General features: G+C 38.4%; 1 protein-coding gene across 3 annotated transcripts in view; it reads right to left on the bottom strand.

Annotated features, from left to right (window-relative positions):
* Positions 1-15,278, bottom strand: part of rgs14b (regulator of G protein signaling 14b) — a 44,658-nt gene that overhangs the window by 5,356 nt on the left and 24,024 nt on the right. For all 3 annotated transcript variants that reach the window (XM_034182007.1, XM_034182010.1, XM_034182009.1), the window contains exons 8-13: positions 11,120-11,217; positions 4,275-4,493; positions 4,018-4,094; positions 3,568-3,694; positions 1,548-1,629; positions 920-957 (exon numbers count right to left, since the gene is read on the bottom strand). In XM_034182007.1, coding sequence (XP_034037898.1) covers positions 920-957; positions 1,548-1,629; positions 3,568-3,694; positions 4,018-4,094; positions 4,275-4,493; positions 11,120-11,217 — 641 coding nt within the window. The remainder of the gene's footprint in view (positions 1-919; positions 958-1,547; positions 1,630-3,567; positions 3,695-4,017; positions 4,095-4,274; positions 4,494-11,119; positions 11,218-15,278) is intronic.

Here is a 15,278-nt window from a genome sequence, read left to right as displayed (position 1 = left end):
CTGACAATGGTTTTCTGAAGTGTTCCTGAGTCCACGCGGTAAGATCCTTTACACAATGATGTTGGTTTTTAATGCAGTGGTGCCTGAGATCGAAGCTCAGGGGCATTCAGTGTTGGTTTTCGGCCTTGCCACTTAGGTGTAGAAAGTTCTCCAGATTCTCTGAATCTTCTGATTAGATTTTGGACTGTAGATGATGGAATCCCTAAATTCCTTGCAATTCAACATGGAGAAACATTGTTTTTAAACTGTTGGAATTTTTTTTTTCATGCAGTTGTTCACAAAGTGGTGATCCTCACCCCATGAGTGGTGGATTATATACTGACATGGAAGACAAGACAATAGATCCAGCAGGGACATCATTCTGCAAATTGGTGAGTGTGCTGTATGCTTTATTATTATTATTATTATTTTATTTTGTCATTATTGGGAAAAGTGGAGGAATTTCTACAGTCTATTCACATGGATAATAAGAGCTGAACACTTTGTGCTCAAACGTGTCATTCATGTTCAGCTGTGAGTGGCCACTTTAGTGATACCAACTGCAACACTGCCGCTCGTGCGTGTGTTTGGTCGCTAAGCTGCATCTCCAACTGCCCTCCAACAGTCGTGCCCAGTGAGATAGGACCCTTAGCACTGATGCCAATGTGCCTGCTCTGTGAGGTGGGTAAGGTTAAACCTTACTCTTGTGAAGCGGTTTGGGGTTACCCATTTTGCAATTTGGCGTTGCATATATGAACTGAATAGGTTGTGAGTTTTAAAACTAAGACGCTTGAAACATTTTAGTTTCTATTTAATGAAGTCTAGAATATATGTGAAATTTTGACTGTCTAAAACATTACTTTTTTCCAAGATGCACCTGTACAGTTCAAACCAAAGTTAAAATTGTGTTCGTTTAGCCGATGTATTCACTTTGTCTTACCTCTGTGGGTGATCTAGGATTACTGGTCTGGTCCTTTCCTGTTCAAAGCACAAACATATCAGTTTGTTTGCAAGGAACCTGGTGCAACTACTGAGAAAACCAGCCACAGGTTACTGATGATGTCACAAAAAGATCACTGCTGTATTTACCATAAGATAAAATGCTCCAAACAAATCTAATGCAAGAGCGTGTGACCCAAACTCAAGTCAGTTTTATTCTTTGTCAATGCAAATGCAGTTAGAGCTTCACAGCACTCAACAAGCCAAATGGAGTGACACACCGCAGCACAAGGAAGAGTGAAGCACACAGCGACATCAAAAACCAGGTCACTAAAGTGGACGGTGAAAAGACTCTCACGCCGCACCGCTAGCTAAGAGCCAAAAACATTCTCTGGAATCCATTAAAGGAGTTAAATGAAGAAAGGTTCTCAGAGGATAACACACAGCTCAGATACCTCCCAGGAAGGAGGGATCCTAAGTGCCTTTACCAGAGAACTGCTTTAATCTCGCATCAAAAGGCTTCCTGTGGTCATCTGTGGTTACTAGAGATGGACTTTATGCATGATGCCTGTATTCCTGGACCTCAAAAGTACAACATAAGGCTTTTAAAAAAGGTCGAGCATATTAACCTTTATCTTTCTCCAGCCGCAACGTCTTATTGGCTAGCCTGAACACACTGCTGCTCATGCACACGGCCTCGTCACTGCCGACCTGAAATCACAAGCAAAGGAACGTGCACGTTTAAAGTTCAATAAAGCTGTTGCCCAGTGTTTGATAGAGATGATGTGATAAAACAGGTATTTGATTTCCAGGAATATCAATAAGATTGCAGACTGATACAAAAAATTAATATGCATGATATTACTGGATTGGTTGCCTAGCAACAGCCACAGCAGCCAGGAGGGGACAAAGCACTTACATGGCAGGGAACAGATTTTTACAAAACTAATTGCAATAACTGTATACAATGTTTGGTATTGTACATTTAAGGCCATAGGTTTACAAAGAATTTGGTGAAAAATTAAAATAAAAAAATGAATGAAATACACCCTTTTCAAGCGCACTTTCCTCCAAGATCACACATTTCATGTTGCCAAACACCATTCCTGTTGCTTTTCCCTTTTTGCTCATGGTCTCCACATCTGCATATTTATTTGGCACAAATTTTACACTGGATGGACTTCTTGACAACTCCAGATGTACATGGAAAATGGGGCACAGGTACCTTGTGTCTTGGAAGCCATAGTGACCACATCAAACACACTCAAAAGTGAGAAAATTCAGGACTGTTCTGGCACGGAAACAGCCATTCTGAATTGTTCTCAGTTGCTGTCTCATGGATGCTGGTTGTACACTGCTGGGAGAAAATCTACCACAGTGTGGTGCCTTGTAGTTTGGGCTTTGCAAATTATTCTTTTACTGTAGCAAACATGCTATTAGAGCATTAATTTCATCAAAGGAACAGTAAATAAAGCTATTAACTAATTTCTGTCCTTTCAAGCCTTTTGTACAGCAAAACAAACCATTTTTGTTAATGAAGACTGCACATATTTGGATTTACAAAAAAGAGTTTAGCATCTGTTTTAGCTGAGCAGCTGGATTTGCTTGGTTTATACCAGTTTCAAGTCACCTGCTAATTGGCACCAGAATTTTCTTTTAAACCAGAAGGAAAGCCTAAAGAGAAGTCTGCCAATGCAAAAGATTTTTTTTAATCAAGTGGTGTGTGTGTTCCGTTCTCCATCTCTCCATGTTTCGACATTTCTTTGATGTACTTTGGCTTACTTGTCATTTTGTTTTTGTGGTATGGCTGAAGCAGATGGTCACCCCATTGTGTTTGGTCTGCTTGAGGTGTCTTCCTATAAACAAAATAGACAGATTGGGACTGTATCTGAAGTCCTGTACTGGACAGTTGTGGTGAAGAAACAGCTGAGCCAGAAGGCAAGGCTCTTTATTTACCAGCTGATTTATGCTCACGGCCTCACCTATGGACATGAGTTTTGGGTAATGACCAAAAGAACAAGGTCACAGCTACAAGCAGCAGGAATGAAGTTCCTCTGTCTGGTATTTGAGCTTACACCCAGGGAAAGGACGAGTGGCTTGAATACCCAGGAGGGTCTCTTTAGTAGACCTGCTGCTTCTTTGCATCTAACAGAGATAGAGGATATGGTTTGGGCATCTGGTGAGGATGCCTCCTTTTAGTCTCCCTAGGAGGGCCTTCCGGACACCTCCAACCAGGAGGAGGCCCCAGTGAAGAATCAGGACACACTGGAGGGATTATTTTCCCCAATTGGCATGAGAACACCTCAGAATCCCCCAGGAAGTGAAGAGCCATGTGTGGGATGAGCGTCTTGGTTTGCCGCCACCCAAACCCAGATAAGTGGCAGAAAAAGTATGAATGTCGCTAATGCACTTGCTTAGGGGGCGTGTAAAGTGAGATCATACTCATGTGTAGTGCCATGGGGTGACTTGAAATTGCATCCGTGTAGCTCCACTAATGGGTCACAAAAATTATTCAGTCTAAATCTGGACAGAAATGCAGGTGTGGCAGTCCATTAATAGACATACATGTTCTAACAAGTCCTACTGTTGTCGAGAACTACTAAAAACACTGGCTACATGCTGTGCTCTCACTCATACATCCACACTCACCATGGTGACATGAGCATCCTGAGGTCTGAGGTTGTGTTTTTGTAGAACCACAGAGAGGGCATCCTGTAGCGTCTTGCTGGACTTGGCCACAATCCCCACAGTCTTACCAGTGAAGGTAATCTCCAACCTGAACCAATTCAATTCCACAGTCATTCATATTACACTAACAGCAACGCAGCATTAATGAAATTTAGTTGTGCAAACCCTGCAGCCACAGATAAACATACCAACCAACAGACTCTTCAAAAGAAAACCAAAATGTGGTGATTCATGTGATAAATTTATTCAGTGTGGATATGGACTAGTGTTGGAGTACTGCCTGGTGTCAACATGAGGACTTCCCCTCTAGAATAGGGAGAGATGGCATGCTGAAATGGAGATGGGAGTGTGAAAGCCTGCTGGGTCGACATGACAAAAGAAAAAGGGAAGGAGGAAGGATGATTAACTCACACAAAAGTCACCCTGAGCTCCAGGGAGACCTGCTGGTCTCTCAGCACCGAGCAGTCCTGATCCAGTGATAAAGGCTGCTGCAGAAAGGATGCAGAATTTTACACAGAAACAGGGAAATAAAATGTGATGTTCAAAAATTTCAGAATAAACTAAAAGATTGAGAAGGTGATGGGAGATGAAAAGGTCTTAGAAAATGCATATAGGCGGCAATGAAACTTATTTAGGTTTATGCAGACTAAGCCTGGCTCTGTGCCCACCTTGTCCTTGCCGTAAAAGTAAATGATGACATCTTTCAGTGGGAATCCCCTCTTTTCACACAAGCTGGCCAACGTCTCTTTGATGAGCTGTTGTGGTCGTGTGGGGACTAAAGAGGCGCTGCCGTCAGGCAGATAGACGCAGCAGTACCCTCCATCCATCCCCATCCAGTTTGCACCTCCACCAGCCTGCTCCGGGGACCGCGAACGTGCTCGCCCATTCTACATCAGGGACGATCAAAGACAAGAACAGTTACGGAATTGGTCACTTCACAGCAAACCTTCAGCCAGGCTCCAAGATTTATCACCCATGAGACAACACATTGAAGAAATCATTTTTGTGAATACACTTTAATAATACAGAACACTGCCCTGAGTTGTATTTCAGTAATATTTGGTCATTTTTTGGGAAAGGTTGGAAATAAATTATATATATATATATATATATATATATATATATATATATATATTATATATATATATATATATATATATATATATATATATATATATATATATATATAGTTTAATTAGCAGCTTTTGATACTGTTGACCATAAAATTTTATTACAGAGATTAGAGCATGCCATAGGTATTAAAGGCACTGAGCTGCAGTGGTTTGAATCATATTTATCTAATAGATTACAATTTGTTCATGTAAATGGGGAGTCTTCTTCACGGACTAAGGTTAATTATGGAGTTCCACAAGGTTCTGTGCTAGGACCGATTTTATTCACTTTATACATGCTTCCCTTAGGCAGTATTATTAGAAAGCATTGCTTAAATTTTCATTGTTACGCAGATGATACCCAGCTTTATCTATCCTTGAAGCCAGAGGACACACCCCAATTAGTTAAACTGCAGGAATGTCTTTCAGACATAAAGACATGGATCAAATCAAATCAATTTTATTTATATAGCGCCAAATCACAACAAACAGTTGCCCCAAGGCGCTTTATATTGTAAGGCAAAGCCATACAATAATTACAGAAAAACCCCAACGGTCAAAACAACCCCCTGTGAGCAAGCACTTAGTAGAGAGGGTGTCTGTCTCCCTGATCCGAATTGGGAGCTGGTTCCACAGGAGAGGAGCCTGAAAGCTGAAGGCTCTGCCTCCCATTCTACTCTTAAAAACCCTAGGAACTACAAGTAAGCCTGCAGTCTGAGAGCGAAGTGCTCTATTGGGGTGATATGGTACTATGAGGTCCCTAAGATAAGATGGGACCTGATTATTCAAAACCTTATAAGTAAGAAGAACAATTTTAAATTATATTCTAGAATTAACAGGAAGCCAATGAAGAGAGGCCAATATGGGTGAGATATGCTCTCTCCTTCGATTCCCCATCAGTACTCTAGCTGCAGCATTTTGAATTAACTGAGGCTTTTCAGGGAACTTTTAGGACAACCTGATAATAATGAATTACAATAGTCCAGCCTAGAGGAAATAAATGCATGAATTAGTTTTTCAGCATCACTCTGAGACAAGACCTTTCTAATTTTAGAGATATTGCGCAAATGTAAAAAAGCAGTCCTACATATTTGCTTAATATGCGCATTGAAGGACATATCCTGATCAAAAATGACTCCAAGATTTCTCACAGTATTACTAGAGGTCATGGTAATGCCATCCAGAGTAAGGATCTGGTTAGACACCATGTTTCTAAGATTTGTGGGGCCAAGTACAATAACTTCAGTTTTATCTGAGTTTAAAAGCAGGAAAGAAGAAGGGAAGAAGTTTATGTCAGTGATGTTAATGTAGCATATAACTCATTTATGAAAATATTGATGAAATCATACAATAAAAATTGTAAATTAATTGAAATTAGTAAGAAAAGAGTAATAAACCATGGCTGACAAAGGGAATAAAAAATGCTTGTGCAAAGAAAAACTATTTATACAGGTGCTTTTTAAAATTGCAAACAAAGGAATCAGAACATAAATACAAAAATATAAAAATAAACTATTAACAATAATTAGGAAACAAAAAAAAGATTATTACAGTGAAAAACTAAATAAGAGTAAAGATAATATGAGGGTAACATGGGGAATTATAAAAAGTGTGATTGATAGTGATGGAACGAAAGAAACTATTCCAAATTACTTTGTTAAGGAAAATAAAGAGATATATGATATAAAAGAAGTTGCAAATGGGTTTAATGATTATTTTTCAAATGTAGGGTCAAGTCTGGTGGGACATAAACCAATAATAGAAGATAAATTATGTACATTGGTAAATACGGTCAATAGTATTTTCCTGGACAATGTGGAAAAAGATGAAATAAGAAATATTGTAAAAAACTGTGTAAGCAAAAGATCAACTGACCATGAAGATTTAGACATGATGACTGTAAAAAGTATAATAGAAATTGTTATTGAACCATTTACTTATATTTGTAATCTGTCTCTGTCAACTGGGGTTTTTCCAGATGAAATGAAAATTGCTAAGGTAGTCCCATTATAAAAATGGAGACAAACATAATTTTCTTAATTACGGCCAGTATCATTGCTTCCAACAGTTTTCTAAAATTATGGAAAAAGTTTTTGTAACAAGATTGGATAAATTTATTGAGAAACATCATATTTTAAATAATGCTCAGTATGGATTCAGAACAAAACATTCGACAGCTATGGCAATTATGGAACTAATAGAGAAAATATCAACAACAATAGATAATAAGGATTATTTTGTAAGTATTTTTATTGACCTGAAAAAGGCTTTTGATGTTATAGACCACTCAAGATTGCTCCACAAGTTACAACAATATGGAATAAGAGGTGTTGCACATCAGTGGGTAAAAAGCTACTTAGAAAATAGAAAACAGTTTGTTCAGATAAATAATACCAAATCAGAATTGTGTAACATTATTTATGGAGTACCACAAGGATCGGTACTTGGACCCAAACTGTTTATTTTGTATATCAATGATTTTGTGAATGTATCCAATGTGCTTGGCAGCATTTTATTTGCTGATGATACAATGCTGTTTTACTCTGGATCAGATATACAGGAAGTAGCACAAGTGATAAATACAGAGTTGGAAAAAGTTAAACATTGGTTTGATATAAACAGATTGTCACTAAATATTAATAAGACAAATTTCATATTGTTTAATGATAGAGCGAAAGAAAATAATGTGTCATTACAATAGATGGAATGGATATACAAAGGGTAAAAAGAAATGAAATTTTTAGGAGTCATGATTGATGAAGATCTTACATGGAAGTCACACAAATACATAAAGGAAAAATAGCAAAAGCCATTGCTGTTTTGCATAAAGTAAATATTCATTAAATAGTTATGGTTTATTAACATTGTACAATTCATTGATTGTCCCATATTTAACTTACTGTGTAGAAATCTGGGGATCAACATATACAACCTATATACAACCTTTATTTATTTTGCAGAAAAGAGCTTTAAAAGTGATTAGTAACAGTGGTTTTAGAGATCCATCTAATCCATTGTTTATTAAGTATAGGGTACTTAAATTTCATGATTTAGTTGATTTGAAAATATTACAAACGATGTACCAAGTTAATAAAAATACTTTACCAACAAACATTCAAAATATGTTTGAAAAAAGAGTAAGTAGTTATAAATTGAAAGGAATAGAAGTCTTTAAAAAACCAAGATTTAGAACCAAAGTAAAGGAAAGGAGTATTGCAGTAAATGGTGTCAAATTATGGAACAATCTTAATAAAGAAATTAAAGAATTAAGGTCGCTTAAATTATTTAAAAAACATATAAAATTAGATGTATTAAGTAAGTATGAAACTATGAAGTAAGTCAGTGGGCTGCAAGAAAGTCAAAAAAAAAAAAGTAAACTGTTAATAATGTTTGGAGTGTCTTAAGTTTAAATGTAACCTGTCAGTGATGTAATCTATTAATTTCTGGTCATAATTATGAAATGGGTCAGTGGTATGTGACAAGTTAAAGAAATGCAATCTGTTAAATAATGTTGACTATGATGCTGTATATTGAAAGATTGTATTGTTAAAAGGGGCAGAAATCATAAGACTTGTTCTTCTTTCTGCTCCTTTTCATTCTGGTATTGTGGTGCTTTTGTTTTTTGCTTTTCTGTTTTTCTTTTAAATGAATGAAATAAATATTAAAAAGAAAGAAAGAAAGAAAGAAATTAGAGGTCATCCATGTCTTTATGTCTGTAAGACATTCCTGCAGTTTAGCTAATTGGTGTGTGTCCTCTGGCTTCATGGATAGATAAAGCTGGGTATCATCTGCGTAACTATGAAAATTTAAGCAATGCTGTCTAATAATACTGCCTAAGGGAAGCATGTATAAAGTGAATAAAATTGGTCCTAGCACAGAACCTTGTTGAACTCCATAATTAACCTTAGTCTGTGAAGAAGATTCCCCATTTACATGAACAAATTGTAATCTATTAGATAAATATGATTCAAACCACCGCAGCGCAGTGCCTTTAATACCTATGGCATGCTCTAGTCTCTGTAATAAAATTTTATGGTCAACAGTATCAAAAGCAGCACTGAGGTCTAACAGAACAAGCACAGAGATGAGTCCACTGTCTGAGGCCATAAGAAGATCATTTGTAATCTTCACTAATGCTGTTTCTGTACTATGATGAATTCTAAAACCTGACTGAAACTCTTCAAATAGACCATTCCTCTGCAGATGATCAGTTAGCTGTTTTACAACTACCCTTTCAAGAATTTTTGAGAGAAAAGGAAGGTTGAAGATTGGCCTATAATTAGCTAAGATAGCTGGGTCAAGTGATTGTTTAATTACTGCCACCTTAAAAGCCTGTGGTACATAGCCAACTAATAAAGATAGATTGATCATATTTAAGATCGAAGCATTAATTAATGGTACGGCTTCCTTGAGCAGCCTGGTAGGAATGGGGGAATGAGGAATGGATGACCTCTAATTTCCTGCTTTTAAATTCAGATAAAACTGAAGTTATTGTACTTGGCCCCACAAATCTTAGAAACATGGTGTCTAACCAGATCCTTACTCTGGATGGCATTACCCTGACCACCAGTAATACTGTGAGAAATCTTGGAGTCATTTTTTATCAGGATACGCGTATGTCCTTCAATGCGCATATTAAGTAAATATGTAGGACTGCTTTTTTGCATTTATGCAATATCTCTAAAATTAGAAAGGTCTTGTCTCAGAGTGATGCTGAAAAGCTAATTCATGCATTTATTTCTTCTAGGCTGGACTATTGTAATTCATTATTATCAGGTTGTCCTAAAAGCTCCCTGAAAAGCCTTCAGTTAATTCAAAATGCTGCAGCTATAGTGCTGACAGGGACTAGAAGGAGAGAGCATATTTCACCCATATTGGCTTCTCTTCATTGGCTCCCTGTTAATTCCAGAATAGAATTTAAAATTCTTCTTCTTACTTATAAGGTTTTGAATAATCAGGTCCCATCTTATCTTAGGGACCTCATAGTACCATATCACCTGATTCTCTCCCCTCAGCCCCAACCAGTCCCAGCAGAAGACTGCCCCTCCCTGAGCCTGGTTCTGCTGGAGGTTTCTTCCTGTTAAAAGGGAGTTTTTCCTTCCACTGTCGCCAAGTGCTTGCTCACAGGGGGTTGTTTTGACCGTTGGGGTTTTTCCGTAATTATTGTATGGCTTTGCCTTACAATATAAAGCGCCTTGGGGCAACTGTTTGTTGTGATTTGGCGCTATATAAATAAAATTGATTTGATCCATGTCTTTATGTCTGAAAGTCATTCCTGCAGTTTAACTAATTGGGGTGTGTCCTCTGGCTTCATGGATAGATAAAGCTGGGTATCATCTGCGTAACAATGAATATATATATATATATATATATATATATATATATATATATATATATATATAGTAGAAAGCTGACAATTGCTGGAAACAATCCTTTAACCACCCTAAATAACATTAAAAGTCCCCATGTAGCCATCTTGAGCTTTTTCTGGTATGACATCATGGATGTCGAAAATAGTGTTTCACGCGTTCATTTAATTTTTTGCAGTGGTATAAGTATCTTCATTGTTTACTAGACAAGGATGCTTCAAAATGAAACAGTTATTATATTATCAAGTAGATTTTGATTTCCTGCAATTGCAAAAGTGGCTGTGAGTGATGGTGTGGCTGCAAGAAGTCAGGTCTGTTCTGTACAATTCTATGTGGCCACCGCCATGAAAATGGCTACAGTTATTCTGAAAAACCAGACATTTGTGTATCAGGCACTGATGAAGAGCAGGACTTTGATGGAAAACAGAGCAAAGATGAGTTGAATTCCATTTCACTGGCACTCAGAAATGAAACATTTGATTTCAAGATGGCTGACAAGGATTATTTTGATGAATGTGATTTCATCTGTGCCTTTTATCCATGAAAATCCCCTTAATAACCTTTCATGTAGGCACAGTCTGATTCAAATTGCAACACTATTGTGAACCCAAGTCTGAAAAATTGCATAGAACACCTATCCTGAATCGTATAACTTGCTCTTTTAAGGGTATTTTGTGGTTCTTTAACATTCCATTATGATGTCATAACATTATGATCTCATGCCCTTTTGTTTATTTACATTTATGTCAATGTTCCAAAGCATTGTATGGCTGTTTAGTAAAAAATAATCAAAGGTATACCCTTGTATACTAAATTATATATCCGGATGAGGTTATTTCTCACGTAAATAAAAGCCATGATGTCATAACGGTGAAAGCTCAATGAGGATACACAGGGAGTTTCTGAATGTTATCAAAGCTACTGAAGGGACTGCATACACCAATTTTCTTTTTTTTTACTCATTTTTTTTCCAACCTTTTTGCCCATTTTCAGTGGACTATTATCAAACAGCTGTTTGACTCATGGACCGACCTCCATCTGCCTGTAGAGAGAGACGAGCTCCACACTGCTGTTTGACTTGATGGAGCCATTTGGGGACACTGAAGCATGGCTTTGTGATGCGTCAACCTCTAAGATGAAAAGAATAGATGAGCCAGACAGAGACTGAGATAAAACCAAATAGTGCAGCAGATAACAGAATATTTAGAGGAATCTTTCAAATGGTGATACAAGCACCAAATCTGGCAAAAGTGCACCTGCATATGTCGCGGACATAAATGAGCGAAGCTTGTCAGCATCTCACCATGTCATTTAGGTTCTTCAGACTTTATTTTGAGTAAATGCTTCAGGGGAGCATTAGCATGGAAAAAAAAAACCTTTCAGCTTCTAATAATAATAATATAATAATAATCTGTTTTATTGCCAGTTTTCTTTAGACAAGTCAGGTGATGGAAACATGAACATTTCCAAGTCACTGAATATGTCATAGACTTTATTTACATCAATTATGAAGAAATACAAAAGTTTCTTTCACCAAAATATCAAATCTAGGCTTCCATCTCAAATGTACTTTCTGTCAAATTGTAGCTGAACTTTCAGGTCTTCTTTTTAAGAAAATCCTCCTCTACACCACTTCATCAGGAAGCTGGATTTTATATTTTAATTAATTTATATCAAGTTGTGGAGATTTGCTTTCAGTTTGAGTTAAGGAAGATAATTTTAGAAAAAAAAAAAGTATTTGAAATTGAATAAACAAATTAAAATGTGTGAAATACCAAGTGTTCCAATACTTTTGAGGGCAATTGAGAAACACTGAGGAGCAGCATCTTACATCTCATATATAGTGCAGCAGATAAGAGAATATTTAGAGTGGAATCCTGCAAATGGTGATACAAACATCACATTTGGCACAAATAATCCATAGACATTAACTCTAATAAAAAAAAAACTGATTGGCCACTTGAATTTTCAAGAGGCAGCCAGGTAGGGGTCAACTGAAGAATTACACAGGGGTCTCAATCAGGGGTGGGAAACTTGTTCCAGAAAGGGCCAAGAGGGTGCAGGTTTTCTTTGCAGCCACTGACTCCACCAGGTGATTTTACTGATTAATATCATTTTGAACAGATGGAATCAGTTAATCAGTGAAATCACCTGGTAGAGTCAGTGGCTGCAAAGTAAACCTGCACCCTCTTGGCCCTTTCTGGAACAAGTTGCCCACCCCTGGTCTAAATTAAAAGATGCTCCAATCATATAGAAACTACAACACATTATTTGCCCCAAGATTAAAAAAAGGTATAGTTTGGACTATCTATGACTGAATGTTACGGAGTTATGAGGTAAAAGCAGCAAGAATGGTGACAAAGATCAGTTTAGTTTGTGCAGCGGTCAAAAGTTAAAGTTGCTCCATTAATTTTGCTCCAGCTGTATTTGTGCTGAATTTGATGCTTGTATCACCATTTGAAGGATTGTTTCAGTTATCTGCTGCACTAATAACCCAACAACAATAAGCCACCCAAATTAACAGAGAAATGCTGCTTTTAACAACCTGGACCTCATTTCTGACATAAAATATGGCCGTTTACTCACCAGTATAAGTTTGGTGTGATTAGAAGTCCATAGCTCAAACGACGTGTTCAGTTAAAATCTGCAGCAAACATTTTTCTTCTTCTACTAAGGTGGATTAGAACTTTTGTGGTACACAGCACAAACTACTGGACAGGAGGAACCTAGCAGTCAATGTGATTCATTGATTTGAAAATGCAGGTCTTTCAACCAGATGTATGGTGCCGTGACATGTCAATCATCTGTGTCCAATCAGATTTCAGGGGAGTCCAGTGAAACCCTGGCCTCCGCTCTAGCTTCACCCATGCCAGGAAGTGTTTGACATTTGAACATTTCCTGTTTCACTGTGACTGAGAATTCAGACTTCCTGTTTGAGTGTGAGCTTGCCACTGAGTTCCCGCAAGATTCCATGGGATCTCATCTGTCAATCCAGGAAGTGTTTGACATTTGAGCATTTCCTGTATTACTGTGGGTTTGAATTTTGGTACTTCCTGTTTAGGATTCCCTGTACCATGAGTGAGCTTTGCACCACTGTGCAACGCTTCACTTATGTTACTCTTTTGAAAAAAAAAAAGCGAGGGGCCACTTGAATTTCAATAGGGGTCATTGAAGAATTAGATAGGGTCAAAATATAAAAATGCTCCAGTCATATTGAAACTTATATCACATTATTTCTCTACTGGCCACAGTAGAGGCCAACCACCAGGCCTCTACTGGTGGTTGGCCTCTACTGTGGTATTGTATCACTTCCTGTTCCGGAGCACAGCGGGTGTTTTCTGTATCTGTTCGCTGTTAATCTGCGCAGTTAGATTGATCTAGTTATCTAGATTACGATTTGTTTCCCAGTGTAATCTTTACGTGCCTTAACTAAAGCACTCCTTCTGCTGAATCACCTCTAAATTATTTACACATTATTCACTTTGCGTGTTTTTAGGAATCCGCTAGCTTAGCGTAGCTACTAGCTCTTAGCTGATTTAGCATGGCGGCTTCTCCTGTCTCTCCCGCACATTTTCTGCTCTGGGTGGTGAAATGTTAGTTATTCCTCGGCCTCCTTTAGCAGTAACGGTACTTGTAATAAGTGTAGCTTATTCGTAGCTTTTGGAGGCCAGGCTGGGCGAATTGGAGACTCGGCTCCGCACCGTGGAAAATTCTACAGCTAGCCAGGCCCCTGTAGTCGGTGCGGACCAAGGTAGCTTAGCCGCCGCTAGTTCCCCCCTGGCAGATCCCGAGCAGCCGGGGAAAGCAGGCTGACTGGGTGGACTGTGAGGAGGAAGCGTAGCCCTAAACAGAAGCCCCGTGTACACCGCCAACCCGTTCACATTTCTAACCGTTTTTCCCCACTCGACGACACACCCGCCGAGGATCAAACTCTGGTTATTGGCGACTCTGTTTTGAGAAATGTGAAGGGTTGCGACACCAGCACCATAGTCAATTGTCTTCCGGGGGCCAGAGCAGGCGACATTGAAGGAAATTTGAAACTGCTGGTTAAGGCTAAGCGTAAATTTGGTAAGATTGTAATTCACGTCGGCAGTAGTGACCACCCGGTTACGCCAATCGGAGGTCACTAAAATTAACATTGAATCGGTGTGTAACTTTGCAAAAACAATGTCGGACTCTGTAGTTTTCTCTGGGCCCCTCCCCAATCAGACCGGGAGTGACATGTTTAGCCGCATGTTCTCCTTGAATTGCTGGCTGTCTGAGTGGTGTCCAAAAAATGAGGTGGGCTTCATAGATAATTGGCAAAGCTTCTGGGAAAACCTGGTCCTTGTTAGGAGAGACGGCATCCATCCCACTTTGGATGGAGCAGCTCTCATTTCTAGAAATCTGGCCAATTTTCTTAAATCCTCCAAACCGTGACTATCCAGGGTTGGGACCAGGAAGCAGAGTTGTAGTCTTACCACACCTCTCTGCAGCTTCTCTCCCCCTGCCATCCCCTCATTACCCCATCCCCGTAGAGACGGTGCCTGCTCCCAGACTACCAATAACCAGCAAAAATCTATTTAGCATAAAATTCAAAAAGAAAAAATAATATAGCACCTTCAACTGCACCACAGACTAAAACAGTTTAAATGTGGTCTATTAAACATTAGGTCCTCTCTCTTCTAAGTCCCTGTTGGTAAATGATATAATAATTGATCAACATATTGATTATTCTGCCTAACAGAAACCTGGTTACAGCAGGATGAATATGTAGTTTAAATGAGCCAACACCCCCGAGTCACACTAACTGTCAGAATGCTCGTAGCACGGGCCGGGGCGGTGGATTAGCAGCAATCTTCCATTCCAGCTTATTAATTAATCAAAAACCCAGACAGAGCTTTAATTCATTTGAAAGCTTGTCTCTTAGTCTTGTCCATCCAAATTGGAAGTCCCAAAAAACAGTTTTATTTGTTATTATCTATCGTCCACCTGGTCGTTACTGTGGAGTTTCTCTGTGAATTTTCAGACCTTTTGTCTGACTTAGTGCTTAGCTCAGATAAGATAATATAGTGGGCGATTTTAACATCCACACAGATGGCTGAGAATGACCAGCCTCAACACTGCATTTTATCTATAGTAGACTCTATTGGCTTTGCTCAAAAAGTAAATGAGTCCACCCACCACTTTAATCATATCTTAGATCTTGTTC

Source organism: Thalassophryne amazonica, chromosome 11 (assembly GCF_902500255.1).
Source record: "Thalassophryne amazonica chromosome 11, fThaAma1.1, whole genome shotgun sequence".
In the NCBI taxonomy this organism is placed as follows: Eukaryota; Metazoa; Chordata; class Actinopteri; order Batrachoidiformes; family Batrachoididae; genus Thalassophryne; species Thalassophryne amazonica.
The sequence above is the reverse complement of the archived record's forward strand: the minus strand, read 5'-3'. Positions and strand labels throughout refer to the sequence as shown.